The sequence below is a fragment of the Anser anser genome (assembly GCF_964211835.1).
Source record: "Anser anser genome assembly, chromosome: 4".
Lineage (NCBI taxonomy): Eukaryota > Metazoa > Chordata > Aves > Anseriformes > Anatidae > Anser > Anser anser.
In genome coordinates, this window is record NC_139724.1 from 65805549 (window position 1) to 65822614 (window position 17066).

The 17066-nt window shown below is 35.7% G+C and overlaps 1 protein-coding gene across 1 annotated transcript in view; it reads right to left on the minus strand.

The window, feature by feature from the left end:
* EVC2 (EvC ciliary complex subunit 2) overlaps positions 1–17066 on the minus strand; it is a gene marked incomplete at its 5' end in the record, with an annotated part of 70679 nt that overhangs the window by 17079 nt on the left and 36534 nt on the right. The window contains 6 exon segments of the mRNA XM_083834455.1: positions 3761–3883; positions 5387–5591; positions 8110–8570; positions 9670–9829; positions 15110–15285; positions 15665–15904. Coding sequence (XP_083690581.1) covers positions 3761–3883; positions 5387–5591; positions 8110–8570; positions 9670–9829; positions 15110–15285; positions 15665–15904 — 1365 coding nt within the window.

Sequence of the window (17066 nt, forward strand, 5' to 3'; positions counted from 1 at the left end):
TAGGGGTTGGAAGGGACCTCAAGAGATCATCAGGTCCAACCTCCCTGCCAAAGCAGGTTCCCTAGAGCAACCTAAATTTGCCCATGACTCAGTTACATTAATTCATATTAGGACTATTGTGTATTAGTACAAGTTCGCTTTCATTATGGTCTGCAAGTGGGAGCTGTTCATGGCTGTTCCAGGATGTGTTCGCTGTCAGAGAGACACTAATGAGCAGTGAAGGGACAATCATCTCGGCTAGACAACTTCTTCAGCTGCTGCAGTTAAATTTGTTAGAGCCCTCATTAGTCACATTTCTGCCTAATCTTTTAGGTGTATGTGATCTGTGCTACCCCATCTATACGGTTCACCAACATGGAGCATCCTTGTTTTAGATGTTGTCTCCAGTGATGGGCTTGAAAAATATAGGTGTATGACACTAAAAACTAAGAAAGCATATGGGTAACACACACATTGGATATTTGGGTTTGGAAGAGAATTCAGCTCAGAGATCACACTGGAAATACAGTAAAACAAAATTCTAAAAACTAAGTTGTTATTTTTTAGCACTGGAAGCAGAGATCTCTAGTGAAAAGCAAAAGTAATGGCCGAAATTTGGAGTTTATGGAAAAAGAGCTAAGCTGCCTCCAAGTGCTCATAAAAAAACAACATTAAAAAGTAGATGACTTGTACCTTAGGCCAGACACAGAAATATCCATTGCTTGTTCCTACGTTCCAGTTTTTAGTAGGAAATATTCAATACTAATATTACTTTTATGTATATATCTTCTATATTCTTTGCAGGCAGGTGAGAAACAAGTAAAATGAATATGAGACCTTTTCTTCTCTGTGTAATGCTTTTTACTGAAAAGCTAGTAATTTTAACATTTCCCATCTAACCTCACAATCCAACAGCTCATAAGCATTCAGAGCCCCATATTGTACTCTAGCAATACCAATTGGAAATCAAATAAAATCAAAAACTGCAGAACATTCTACAGATCATGACTTTGAATTAGATTGCACAAGACAGACAAGCCCACCTGACTGGGGTTTGTTTGTTGTTGTTTCATTGTTTTATCTCGTCAAAGCAAACTGATTTCCAAAATCCAAATAGTTATTTCAAGATATTCTTATGAGCCATTGACACAAGACAAAGGCCTGGAAGCAAGATTATTCCACACATCAGTGCCGAGGCAAATTTTTAAACAAAATCTTCCTTTGAAAGCCTGCGCACAAGACAAACTTCTCCAATAAGACTCAAGTTTTTGTTTTGAAAGGCATGTTGAATTAATGATTATACTACTGATCTTTGTTACACTCTGTCCTTGCGACAGAGGATAAAGCTCTCAAAAGCAATTAGCAATTTTCAGAGCCACACTGTCTGACTATCTGATCTTTCAAGCTCTCAGTTCTTAAGTTCCCACTGACTTGCCCTGAAAATGTATTTAATTACCTGTAATTCCAAAGACTTTTCTCATGTATGTCTATTACTATTGATTTTTTTTAGCCCAGAAGGGTAAACAGAAGAAACAATGTATTTTACCACTGTCTTTCTTTTGATAAAGATAAATGCTTTTTCAGAAAGGAACTGCCACATAATCATGCCAAGTGCACAGGACACCTCAACACAGCTATGAAACACAGAGGAATTAGATAGTCCTCATACTATAAGATTAGGCCGTAAACTTTCTTCCATGGCCTCTCAGCTCACTACATCCTGTCTAAAACTTCTTCTCTGGCATGTCTGTTTTATGGGATTTCAAAACAATATATCCCACTGCTGTTTTCATAACCACTGTCTAGAAAAAAGTTTATAGCCATCCTGTAGGCTGCAAAACAGAGACAAGAACCCACAACACCATGTGAGCACCGCAGGAGAAAAGCAACAGTGAACAGAGGAGAAATAAAGCAGAACATTGCTCCATTGTTCCCCCATCCCTTTGAATTGGCTGTGAAAAATCAGATAGTTAATTCTGAGTTAGATGATAGAAGTGTTTACATCAATGCAAAATTTAGAAGCATAAGATTCTAAATGAGGAATGAGGCAACAGACTGCAGAAGGCAGAAAAAAAACCAAACTTTTCTTCTGTGATCAACATAATGTTTATTGCAGTACTTCTTTGTTCTAATGATAATGTGAGAACTAATGAGTTTCCTTAACAATAGTTTAGTTTCCTTATTGGGAAAAGCCCAAAGCATTTGGCTTTTTACAACTAATATGCAGCTGTACAATTAAAACAACAACAGGTATGCCAGATGGCACATGTAAAACTAAAATAATGAGGCTTAGAGAAGCTAACTTTCCAATTTTAAAACAAGATTCTAACAAAAGTTTAAGTCAATGATCACACCAAATGTGTTATCAAAACGAATGCCTAAGAGAAGGACCTATACTCAACTGTCCTTTTAAGTAATGGTAAAAAAAAAAATTAAAAATGAAAGGAGATTTTGGAGGTCATGGTATTAGGAATTGAAAACAGAAGTACAAATGCCTCCAGTTATGAATTAGATACATCCTTGGATAAAAGCTGTTAAATTATTAAAGACTGGTAGAACACACTTGGCCACTCTTTGCATTCTTGTCTAAGCATCTGCTCTCAGTTTCAAAGACTGGATGTTGGACTAGATAAACCTTTGCTTTTACCATCTGCAACCAATAATAACAATATGCTAATCTCACATAAAATTATTTCTGAATAAACATATTGACCCATTCCTTGGGATCCAGGTACAAAAAGCTGAAGAAACAGGTGTACAAAATTTCTTCCAAATTTATAATAAAATTGGTATTGCAGTCATTTGTGAAATTATTTTTTATCTGCCATTGGAACAGTTTGCCCAGGGAGGTGGTGGAGTCACCATCCCTGTGGGTGTTTAAGGAAAGGCTGGACATGGTGCTTAGGGACATGGTTTAGTGGGTGATATTGGTGGTAGGGAGATGTTTGGACCAGATGATCTTGAAGGTCTTTTCCAACCTTAATAATTCTATGATTCTACCAATTTCAAGTTCCAATGACACTTGCTCTGGCTAGTGCTTATATAGCTGAGCACTACTTACGTCTAACTGTTGTCGTTATAATATACCTCAGATACAGAGAAGTAATATTACTCATATTTCACAAATGGGAAAACGAAGCAGAGAGAGGTTAAAGAAGATGAGTATCTCATGGAAAGTCTACTGGCAGAGAAGGAAAAAACCTCCAAAACCCCATATTGACACTGGCCCTTCCATTCCTTAAGGATTAACAATAGATTGGGACTGGGACCCTTTTAAAAGGTACCAACAAGAATCAAGGCTCCCCTTCAATGAGTTGTGTATAAACAAACTCAGTATAAAACTACCCAAAATGTATTGGAATCTAAGAACCTGTTTCTGTGTTTTCAGTAGCATTAACAAGGCCCATGAATAAAATCTTGTTCAGTAGTGAAGCACAATCCACTGTTCTATGATTCTATGATTTCAAAGGTCCGCTAGGAAACCCAGAGGACCTAGGGGAATCTTGCAATCATGGATACACCAAGCCCCAGAACCATCAGATGAAAAAAAGAGTGAGACACGAAAGCAGTTCTGTAACTAAGGTGCAAAAATTAAAAAAAAAGCCAAAACTATCAATCTTTAAATACATCTTGACAAATGCAGGTATGAGCAAAAAGACAGATCATGCCACTGCACCTCATGTCTTCTTTATCTGGATATTATTCATGACTGAGAACTGTTATTCTTTAATTACTTAAAATACAGGTTCTGACCCCAGAACAGGAAAATTCTTACATTTACCTTATTCACATTTGCATCTTTCACCGAGTCTTCATAAATGAAAATTTTGTCCTGTAAAGATTTCTTCAGAATATCTATTTTATTTCTACTCCTGGATCCTGATTTTTTCATTTTAGAATGCTGCTGTGATAAGATGAGCAAAAAAGGCATTATTTGTAAGAGGTAGATGGGGATGGTACCATTAAGATTACTACTTACTATTTTGGGCAGATTCACCAGTTAATGAAACACTTGACAAGGACAAATTTCACTGAGAAAATATTTCTGAAATGCATGTGCTGTGCATTCATTCTGATGATTCCTTTCAGACATTCAGATAAAACTGGAAACTCCTTTTTAAAATTTCATTCATTTCATTTCATTTAAATTTCATTCATTCACCCTTTCCATGAAAACTGCTATAAATTTGATTTTATACAACCTTTAGTAGTGACAATAAAAAAAGATGTTAACTGATACATACTGATACGTAGTTTCCTCAGCACAGTTAAAAATGAACAAAGAAAATTAATTTAAGAACTGCATTGTTTTCGAGACACAGTATATGAATCACAAATGAACCTGATAGTATTAATAGGCACCACTTCATGTAATCAAATTATTCTTGACCTTTATATATCTTTACAAGAATATCAACTAAGTATAATGAACTCTCATGGAAATGATAACACTTGTTCAACTATAAGGCTATTGCAAAGTCATTTTCCTTCTTAAGTAATTCAGAAATTATTAAGGTTTTGAACTAGCCTACTTCCTAATATAATTATCCCAAGTTAGTTTACACATTTAGAAAACATAACTGAACCAAAACAAAGCAAGGGAAAGTACTCCTTTTACGATTGTATCAGAAAAATTATACAGGAAACAATTTTCTTTCTCGTGTTTAAGAACAGAAAACAATTTATGATCCCATAGATTTTACATCTTACAAAAGGAATTTAACACCCTTCAGTGTTATTAAAAACAAAACAAAACAGACAAACAAAAAAAGTGCTACATTTGACAGATATTTCTTGTTGGGAAAGTCTCTCTAACTTTAAATCTACTTATTAGACTATCTAGATTATCTTATTATCTAGATTTAAAATAAACAAAATAAAACCACCTCTGTACATATCCAATTATTTTGGAAAGAAGAATCTGAAATCAAGCCCATATTATTATCAAGAGGCAATAATGTCCTTCCTTACTTTAGTGCCAAATTTAGTGAAGTGGAGGGTTTGCAAGAGAAATCTCAGTTTGGGTTGTAGAGGACCTAACTGGTCCCTGATATTCAGAGTCAGGCTTATCATCTCTCCAGTTTTTCACATTTCAGTGGACTCTCCTCAGATGAGTCCCCTTTTGGTCACCCAACCGTTTCTTTATACGGATGCCTTCATCTTGGCAAGGCTGGAGGACACACAAGCAGTAGATCTATGCAGGTGTGCAGGTGTATGTGAAGGAACCATATCTGACTGCTGCTCAAACAGTTATCTTTAAGGTTTACCAATCCACACACAGGAGAAGCATACGTTGCTGTCATCTCTATGGAGAAGCTATGGACTTCACCTGCAGATCAGGCCGACAACTGTGGATGCATGTATGAACACCTCACCCATCCCCACACCGATCCCACACTGTGCCTACCTGTTTATTGGTCATTGCTAAATTCTGATCAACTTTCAGCAGCTCCGCATCCCTTTGCTCCAGCTCAAAAACCTGAAGCAAAGTTCTAGCTCTTATCTTGGGCAGAGCCAAGCTGCTGTCCACCTGAGAAAAGCAGCAGTGGAACTCTTGTCTCATTTTAAGCAATTCCTCTTCAGATAGTGAAAGGGGCAAACTTAGAAGATGCCTGTTAAAAGAAAAAAATAAACAATGAAAGCCATTTGCTGTTCAGTGATACAGACAATTTTCCATAAAATTTTGAAGACATGCACAAGAATACTTTACAGGACCATGATCATTCTTCTTTACATTGTGCATAAATCAGTTATTCATCTCACATAGGACTGAGCTGCTCAGTATGTTTAAAATATCCATGAGCATACCTTAAATTCTAAGTACAGTACTTCCTTGACTGTAACACATCATTTTCAAAAGGAAACACATTTGGAATAAAAAATAATGCAAATTTGAGTAAACTTCCTAAGTACAGAATCTTTCTACCACTTCAGACAATACAAACCCCGAATTTAGGGTGTTAGGGCTGTAATCAAGACAAAGGCTTCCTGTAAAGCCTCCCTGTGCTGTTTCTCAGCACTTAGCAGTCCAAGCGACTGAGAGGGGAGAAAAATAAAATGAAAAAGTATGTCTGTATTATAAACTCACGTATGTCAGCTGCCCCATCACCAAGTGGTTTGACCTATTCTTTGTAAAAAAGCTTTTAGCAGTCTGAACAACATGGATTATATTTTAACAATTTGAATCACTCAAAAAGTTCCTATTTTGTCGAAGGAAGGTTCTCAACACAGAAGTCTAGGGAACTATTCCTCAGGCCAAGCTGAAGTTGACTTAAAAATAGAACATGCTAAAGCCTAAATTCATCTTCCAGTTTTGACTAACCTTAGACTATATTCATGTTCTGATCTTGTGACTGAAATATTTAAGAGTATTTCATAAAAGTAGTTTAACTTTTCTTTTGAACAAATTCTCTTTCCCAAAAATGCATTTGCATTAAAAGCATGAACATCACTTTTTTAAAGTAGCTTATTATTATTATTATATTATACTGTATGTTCCATTAAGACTGAAGCTTTAATTCAACATATCATAGTTATACAGTACCTCATAGTTCCACTAAAATATTCCTGGGTTTAGAAATCCTGCGTCTAAATAGATCCTATTTCTGTTTACTGATTCAGCAAAGTACCGTTACATCCTAAATTAAAACATCTTAATATGCTGTAAAGTTTTCACCTAAAAAAATTAATGCAGTATTACTCCAAATAAGCATTTCCAATATACGTACCATTTCTCATGTTGTCTTAGGACATTCATTAGGAGAAAATCCAGTGTGTGTGCATGTATATGTGTGTGTGTGTGTGTGTGTGTATGTAAAGACTGCAAATCACAATTTTGTAAAGTCTATACTTAATAAGGACTTTCAGCATTGAAAAAAAAAGTCTTCACAGGAATTTTGGACTAACTTATTATCTCTTCAGTAGCAACAGAAATGAAAAGCTATCATTCAAAATAATTCTTTGTGAAAAATAGCAGATGAGAACACAAAAGAAAGAGCTGGGAACTGTGATAGAAATCTCAAAATTGACAGCAGACTGAACATAAAGTGACAGATTTTAAGAGACTTTTGGTAGAATAGTTGCGTAATGCTGCAGTTTTTGTATGTATTTGCCAGTATTTTACTGGAAAAAACAATCAGCTTACTATTGCAGTAAATAGATAGCATCTAACAATACATCAGGTGACACTGCAGACTAGAACACAATTATCATGGAATCATAAGTTATAAAAACGAAAGACTTGCTGGGTCATACAATCTACTTCCTTGTTCTTGTAGGTCTGTTCTCAGCAATATATTCAGAGATAATAAGACAAGTTAGAAGATACACTGAAATAGCTTATAGAAAAAGTATTTAAAATGCTGAATAAAGTACAAGGGCTTTGAAATTAAAAACTAAACTAAGACACAAATGGATTTTCTTCCTCTAACAAAGCCAACATGAGATGGGCAAGGTTCCTTTTCCTATTTCTTTTATGTGGCTTTACACAGTACAGCAGAAAAACTTACAGAGATGCTGTCAGGACAAAACTGCCTGTACAAAACTGTTTTACTTTAAAAAAGAGGTATGAAGCAGCTTGGGGCCTCGGTATCAGCAGCACTTTGTCAGCAGGACAGATTAGCCAAGTGTCACATGTGGATCTCTTGAACCACACAGGTACGCTACTGTGCTGTATATTTATGAAATATGTAGAAATGCTTCTGTAAAGCATAAAATGAGCACCTGATGAATAAGGCTTGACTTGTAGCTGGAACGAATGTATCAAAATTGAGTGCAGGGCTCATTAGGCTTGACATACTAAATGACATTTGCAAAGTGTTGGACCTCTGAGAATGAACCAAGAATAATAATGAACGATGCACAAGTGACACCTGATACAAAGTGAAGTCAAGTATAAAAATACCACTCCACCTTTTGGTTTCAAAAATTCTGTTTCCTGGAAACTCTACTGAAGTGTCAGACTGTCAGTGCATGTTGCTGGCTCTGCAGGGGCTGAGCACTTGTGAGAAATCAATTCCCAGGTGCATGACATATAATTGATCATTAACAATTACATTCAGACAGGTATGACAACTCCTAGCTCATCACTGTTTACAAAAATAACTAAGAAAAAGGCATAGAGATACTTGCATGAATACTGACTGTTCCCAGCTCCTTAGTTTTTTTTGTTCTGAAAACCTAGCTTCCAGTTCTTGGCTTAGTTTTTGTCTCGTGAGCTGCAGCAACTCTTCAACGACCATGCTCTTTTCATGTTCTTCCCTTTCAAGCTGTTCACGTTTAACAATGATCTCTTTTTTATGCTCTTCCACAGCTTCCAGAAGGAACATCTTTGGCACGTTGAGCTTTACCAGTTCTTGCACAAATATTCCATACTGAACACGCTTAAGCTCCTCAATGGCTTTCTCTGTTAGACTAAATATAAGATCTTTCAGCTCTTCACTGGCCTCATTATCAAGCTTTTCAGTAAATTCTTCAAATTCAACGGCGTGATCATTCAGAAGATTTTTCCAGTGGCTCAGGTAGTGAGTGACCTCCTTAGTGGTTTTGAAGGGGTCCCCTAGTGACAGCTGCTCCTTTCGATGCTCTTTCTGCTGATTCATTTTTGAAAAGAAGAACAAGATTAAGAGAAGGAACAGCTCTCAAATTCCAGCTCTTTAATTACATATTTCACAGCAAAGCAAAGTTTCTACTTTTGGTTTTGAGTGCTCTCGAAACTGCTTTTCAGCATCCAGAGACTAACTTAATCCTCAACATCATGGCTTTGTGTGCAACAAGCAGGCCTGCGATAATGTGGATTATTGTTAGATAGAAGGGCTAACACCTAAGAAAAGCATGACCTTGCAGTTTAACATAATGACAAACGGCTGAATTGTAATGATCTGGCAGTGTTCCAGAAGTAAATCTGGATCAAATAAATACCAATGAAGAAGAAAATAAAATAAAAAATGTTTTGTTGTTGTTCTTTGTATGTTTTTGATTTTCCCCTTCTTCCAGCAAGCAGCAATTTCACCAGAAAGCTAAACCAAAGCTACCTATACTGAGAATAAAGACAAAAAATGGAAGTCTCCATCTTTATACCTACCGTTCCTCTTTTCAGCGACATCTGTTAAAGAGTAGAAAACACTGAAACACATATCCCACAAAAGGTAAAATTAATCTCACCTAATTTTGGTCACCTAGAGATATATCACCTAATCCAATATAAAGAACCTAATGTAGTTTTTCCTACATCCTTTAGGCAGAGTTTTGTAGTTGACCCACAGGAATTTTAACTGTGCAATAAGTGCATTTAAGTCCCAGCCAGAAAATCCACAGAAAACAATGACTGTCACAGATCTGTGCCATCTCCCTCACTGATTCCAGAACCTCACTGGTCTTTTGCCTGTCTGCACAAAGGCTTCTAACACCTCCCTGGAACAGGTAAGACTAAGCAGATAGGCTTCATGAGTTTCTCTACTTAGGTCAATTTCTTGCATTTTTAAAATTTTTAATTTTTAAAGAACAGCTATTAATTTCTGAATACTTAACACAGCAAATGGTGGCACACAGATAAAAAGAACAGACATTTATTTTCATCTGTGCTCTTGGCAGTGTCGACCCCCATCCTAAGAACTAAGCTTTACTTTTCAACTCATTCAATTTTTTCTTCATGTTAAGCCCTGTGAAAATAAATATACTGAATATAATTACCTTTTGCAACATTTCCCGCCTTCGCTTGATAATGAGTTTCTGATGAAGCTTTTGCTTTTCTTGTTTCAAATCATGATCAAATTTCTGTTTAACAGAATTAATTTCAGTCTCAGCTCGATCCAGCAGAAGTCCCAAATGACTTTCAGGTAGATGACCCGCTCTGTAATAATAGTGTTTGAAGTCTGTTATCCTAAATTCTTATGAGCAAAAGGATATTTGAAGTAATTAGTACCATTCAAAGGCTCAACAAAGTAGCCACACAGAAAGATCTTTATTTTTTTTTAGCAGTAATATCTGGGGAGACTCAAAGAAACAAGTGGATAATAGAAAGATAGTCGTAATCTCAAAGATGAGTGCAAAATGAAGCCAGTTTGTGAGGGTAGAGTGAAGGTTTATAAAGAAGGAATGTGAAGAAGGAAGGAAGGGAAGGCAAATGCAAAACAAACTACATATCAGTTAGTAATGTAAGCAATATTCAAATGAGACATTTTAAACCTTATATATTATTCATAATATTTACATTTTTCATTTAACGCCACTGCAGTGCAACTCTGGATGTCCTTTATAAATCGTAATTAGAAACAATTTTCTCTTTTAAGGGTGTAATTTAACGAAATAAAAACACTTAAAAATTATTTTAAAGACACAGAGCAATCATATCCATGAACAGACTTATATTCACATTTTCTATTGCATTTAAATCAGAAAATTTTTGAACATTTCAAGCTAACAGTGAAATACAATACTCTGACAGCGGAAATCCTCACTCTTAAGCGCACAGTGCTTTCAAATTGAAGTTTAGGACAATGGTCTACCTCCAGTTGCTGTATTACTTAACATCAAAAAGTAAGCAAAATCCCAATCGTAGTTACTTAGATAGCATGATAGTTAAGAAAATCTCCCTCTATATAAACTGAAATTGAACTTTTAAAATTTCCCACTATCCTATCTACACCAGAATTTTCCCAAATCTTTCTCAGAAAACAGAAGAATAAATGAAAATCTTAATGCAGTCAGACAAGGCTGTTGGGCATTTTTAAGTTGTAATTTTTAATATTAATCATAGCGAGCTTCCAAAATGCTGGGTTAAAAAGGTCAAAATGGAATTTTGAACAGAAAGCACCAATTCCTAAACTGAATCTGGATGTTGTCTAAATACCTTCTGGTTTATTTTCCAAATCCCCGTTTTCATAAGACATGAACATTATTCACAGAGCTTGGATTCAAAATAATTTTGCAAAATCTCTGAAAATCAAGGCATTAATATGTTGCTCTTCCAAATCCCCATTCCAAAATCATACCTAGACCAAATAATAAACTAGAGACGTGGCTAAAGATCATAATCTACCACCAGAATCCTTTACCAGAAAGTACAAGATCTTACTCTGTTAGGATTTGTTGATACTGTCAAAGCTTTATTGCAAGTAAAATCTTCAAAATACAAGCTAAAAGAAATAACGCAGAAGATGTACGTCTTAGCTTGTTTGCAGGCACTGCAATAGAAATGTGGTATACAGATTCCACAATTCACACCTCTCTATCTACTGCTCAAGCATCTGCAGGTATCTGAGTAGGCCACAAAATATCCCCTGCATACTGAAAGTGCTGGAAAGAAACTCTGAGCTGCTTTAATACACAGTTATGTCAACCAGACAGGGCCTTCTTTTACAAAGGTTTCTTCCAACGTCTGCTGAATTTTTCTAATCTTCTACAGAAGGCAGATTAAAATACCTCTCAGTAACTTGAGAGCATCATTCACCAGGCATCATTCACAGATCTTCTGGCAAAGTCATCTTTGCCTTTAAAGCAAATAATTTCAGTGTTATGTTCAAAAAACCCCCAACAATAACAGACTCAACAGCACCACGTTTTCTATCTATATTTGTTAGCTCTAGTACCTCCTTTTCATCAAGCCCAAGGCAAAAGATTAGTGAATCAAAGGTCGATTTATTATAGTGAGAAAGTAAGGTAAGATAATAACCAAGATATTATTTTTAACACCTTCAGCCTGCCTCGTGTTTAAGAAATAAACCCAGCCTTGCTGCATCCAATTAAAATCCCTGTCCAGGGCAGTGAAAGGGACTGCAATAGAAAAAGATGGATGTGCTGGAACCATCCCACAAGTGAAAGATTTCAGAATAGCCATGCAACATAGAACGACTGGAAGACGATATATACCCACCTATTCTTAGGATTAAAAAAAAAAAAAAAAAAAGAGTTACGTTATTTCAGTTTGGGGTTGTTGATTTAGAGATCCAGCAGGCCCACAACCCAAACTGCATGTTATGTAGTACTGTAAGATCTATCTATTTATTTATTTGGAATCTACTTATTTAGAAAGCCCAGGTAACAAAATAGTGCCACTATGGCAGTTTATGGAAATTGAAACAGTAACTTGTATTAATTAGTATTATGGTAATTCCATGGCAAGAGACCTTCATTTCTGGTTTCATATAAATACAGTATAAAAGTAATTAGAATACTAGAATTAAAAGACGCCCTGTTCCCAAAGGACTGTGAACTAAAATACAAAATAAAAGGAGAGAAGAAAGATAGTAAGACAGTATAGACTGTATGATAAACTGCTTGCTCTCGGCATATCAGACATCTAATCACCAAAGAAATGTGCAGGCACATGTTTAATGTCTTTGAACGAGGAGAATGTTAATGAAGGAAAATACTGCAGTAATGACAAGGATGTTTACAGGCGGGTTCACCTAAATGCAGTAAGTATCTTTGAAGGTACAGAGATGAAATGTGCACTCATGAGCAGCCAGTATCAGAGGTCAATTGGAGGCAAACCTTGATTTCGTTGTACTGAGAAAAAGCCAACAAGTTTAGGAGAAAATGTGAAATGAGGGTACTAAAAGTAAAAAGCAGTAGTTCATATTACATGCTATGGAGAACTGTCTACGGAAAGCTGGACCAGAGCAAAGGAAGATTGATTTATGAAAGCTAGAGAAGATGCAGGAGAGACTGAAGCGTAACTGATGAAGCAGAAAAGCTGTGTATGGAGGTTGACTCAAAACAAACCATACAGACAGAACCTGCAAGACAATGTTGATGTTACTGAACTTCAGCTACTTCAGGATTTCACCTACTGAGCTGGCATATTGCCATCACAATTGAGGGAAATAATTCAGGGCAATAAACGCCTTATACAGAAAAGAGCAGAAAACGTTAAGAGATTATGAGAAAGCTTTATACTGATGCATTACCACTGGATGCGTTCACTTTCTAATGCCTACTTCCTGAAAGGTCCAGCAAGACAGATTGGAAAACTACTTTGGTTATATCAAGATCCACATAAATGAAGAATATTCACAAGTATAAGAGACCAACATAAGATGTTTTACTTTGATCTTTTATGTCAAAGATAATCAACTGCCTACTTTAAAAACAGTTAACAAGAAATGCTTGAGGTCTCATAAATATTACAATTTTTGAAGAAATTTATAAAGGAGCTTGAATTGTTCATAACTAGTGAATCAGCAGAACTGGACTAAGCTTTTTAGGAGACCAAAGAAGAAATTAAACTTCTTGTGGGAGTTCAGATACTCACTAAAGAACAATGCAACATTCTACAAATGCTGTAGTTTAAAAATGTCACGAACCTGGCACCTCTGGGTATACCCAGAACAACATCAGGCTAAATATTGCCTCAAGTATCACCTTTTGACTCATTTATTTGTTACGGGAAAACACAAAACGCCTAGCTAGACAACCCTACAAATCTATAATTACCATCTGAATTTTAGAACTTGCTTTCCTGCATTTTGGCACTGCAGCTCACAGACTTGCTTTCCAAACAGCACTGAGTACACACAGCCAGTCCTAACAAATGGGATATTTTATTTAACTGCTATCTTTAGAAAGCTCGGCTTGAAAACCATGGCTGCTTTACTTCATTTAAAATCTTCACAAATCTCCCTAGAATTGTTTTGGCTTGGTTTCGTTTTGCTTTTTATAACCTTTATTTCTGGCTACACATAATCTTTTTCATATTAATTTTGAATTGCCTTTCTATCTGATAAATTTTAAACATCCTATTACGACCTCTCCCCTCATCATTTATGTGCTGTTTTATGTATTCCTCAATTCTGTTTACCTGTGGTATATCAGTTTCTCTTCTCAATATAAATAGCTCTGCATTTTAGAATTCCATTTTTAACTGTAAGTTTAAGTACCATTATCAATGTTCAGCATAACAGATTAAGACAGACCTGTATTTATATTTAGACAAGCAAATTCAGTGCTAATATGAAACTTAAGAGGATATTATGGATACAAATTTAAAGTACCAAACCATCAAACCAAACTACACCTGCTCAAACACCCCAAATTATAAATATTCCCCAAATCAGTTTAGAGTTAAAAACTGAAATTTAAGCCTTCCTAGCACAGATTATAACTTCCTCTGGGTTTATACAAAGATATTTCAGTTTGCTTGTGGAAAAAGGTCTAGCAAATAATCTGTTTTACTAGATTCTGCAGCTTTATAATCTCAACATCTAAAGAATAAATAACATAACAGTTTGGCCAAAATTTGCTTGAATGGAATTCATGCCCCCTGCAGGTATGGGAAGTTAGAGGAAAATAAGTCGTTCTACACCCAAAAAATCAGATGGGATTTCTCCTCTACAAATGCCATCTCCAACTATGGTCATGTTTCCTTTGCCTGCAGAGTACTATCACTCTGTGAAGTTTGAAAAGAGAGTGCTACAGAATTTATTTTTCATCATGTTAACGATGCTTTAAGGGGGAAGAGGTTGATTGTTTTTGCAGAGAGTTTTCGTTTTTTGTGTGCAAGCATCCCTCCCATTAAAATATATTTTTGGGGATGAGATCTACAAGGTCTAGGATTACTAATACTAGATGTTTCCTCCCCGTTCTGTTGTTAATATGTTTTTTTACTATTAAGTGCAGCAACAGGCATACAACTATTTTTCCAGCTTGAGAAGCCCCAGTTGTTCATTTCAATGATTTGATCCATGGATGCAGCGGTCGTACAGAAAAGAGTTTCTCATTAAGGCTCTTCACATAATGACATCTGTGAAAACATCTCGGAACATTTCTTATATAATCCAATTCTAAAAAGAAGCATGAACTGATGGAAAGGAACTCTCTGTGGAAGATGTGCCTAAATTGTATTTCCTATGCCAAGAGATTTATTTTTGTCTTTGAGCCACACAGCTGCAGATTTTAGCAAAACAGGCAAAGCAGTGCAAGCATACTGGAAGAACCTCTCTCTGATCAACAAAATCTCGAGGCTAAACTTAGAGTATGATTCCAACATGGCAGCAAACAGGACAAGTAAAAAGATGAGCAAGCAAAGGTTAAAAAAAATAGGTAAATCAGATTATCATATCAACGGATGCAATATTTGGTAATTTTTAAACTGACTTTAAAACTGACTTAAAAAAACAGCTGAGATATTTACCTTTCCATCTTATTAATGAGAGCTGATATCTGGGTTGCTGCTGCATTTATAAGAGTAGAAGCTTGAGAATCCATTAACTGTACCTTACTTATAAGAGACTCTCTGTAAGCAAATCTTCTATTCAGATGGTATTTCTTGCTAGCTTGCAAAAAATCCATTAACTCTTCAATGTCTCCCTACAGGAAGGAAGGAATGTGAACAAATATATCTAATTAGACGTAAAGTTAATTTCAACTAACACCTATGGATATCAGGCCAAATTTGTTCATTAATAACGAAAAGTTAAAAATTTCTTACAGGTCAAAAAACAGTGAGCTTATATATATATATATATATATAAAACAATATATGTACGTTGTGTAGATATCTAAATGTCCATAATGATAGCAATATATTTTTGAATGTTATTCCTACAAAAATTAGTTATAAAAAGTGCTAACATATGGATAATATCTTCTATATATGAGTGCAGATATTTTCCTGAAACATTTCACAAAAGTTACTGTGGGTTTGGATTCTGTCATTAAGTTAGGAATGAAGCTGTCATCCTATTACCTGTATTTTAGAGTAATCTTGCACTAATGCTTTAGCTGCTTCCAATTTCAGTTCTCCCTTTAAGGTAGCATTTGTTATCTGTGTAAAAAAGATGTTATGGAGCTCCTTTCTCTGGGAAATAGCCAGTTGTCTATAAGCTTTTGCAAAATATTCCTCCTGCTTTACCAGAAGGAACCTCTTCAGGTGGTCCTGCTCCAGCCTGTGAAGTCTATCCAGAAGAGTTCTATATTCAACAGCAGGCTGCAGAGAAGAGAAAAATAAATATATCTGAAGTGATATTCAATATTCAACATTTTTTAAAGTATCATTGCTACTAGTTCATATGTATTTTATGCATACTCTGATTACTGTCATTTCAGGTTTGAATGCAGACTAATACTAAATCAATGTACACTTCCCATGTTTTTCGTCTGTTGGAATGATGGGTTGTACAACAGTCAGTTTATAACCCAGGTAACACTTCCAAGGCATTATGAAGTCTTTTTAGAATATACATGTAATGAATTTCTTATGTTTCATCAATTCTGCAATCATATTAAAATTGAATAGACTTCCAAAATACAGAAAGAATGAAAGAAAAGTAAGCACACATTTTAAAAACAATATAAATTAGAAAAAATACCTCAAATTTCTAGAAGTTCTTATTATCAGTGACCTACTTTATCTATTGGTTTCTACAAATTAATTCAAGAGCACCACTTTAGAGTTACAACAATGGTGCAGAATTAAATGGCAATTAATTTAAAAGCCTCTTTGCAAGAAAGAGCAAAGTAGTTCTCATAGTTCTCTAGTAAGACTTAACATATTCATAGTTTTAATCTCAGATGGCATAAACTCATTTTAGAATCAAAAAATACATTTCCCAAAGAGCAAAGGATGTTTCTAATGTCAGCAGAACTACTAAACAATAGGCATGTCGGTCTTGTTCCGAATTTCATCCTATTAATATGGGGAGAACTGTCCTCTGCACTGAGCCCCCCCCACTGGTCACCCCTCATTCCCAAGTGATGCATTGCAGGCAGCAAACAATTAATCCAAAAGGGTAGGGAATATATATTGTGTTTTGACTGAAAAGGGTGAAGCGGCTGGTGCTGCAGCTGGTTTTTTACTGCTGTTTTTCAGATGTCACCCACTGGCAGGAGCTCTAGTGTGAGCCATGCCTAGTTCCCCAGCATGTCCTTTTGGACCAGGTTCCACAGGGAGGATTAAAACACATTCCTTCATAGATCCTGGTGCTTTTTGCTGTGTTCAGAAAGCATAATTAGTATTACAGTTTTAGGGGAGAAAGGTGGATAACAGGATGATAAGTAGATGATAAATGCATGAGGACAAGAATTGGATTGGCTTTAGTTCTTTCACTGACTCCTAACATTGAGGTTTTCTAATATAAACCAGACTGAAA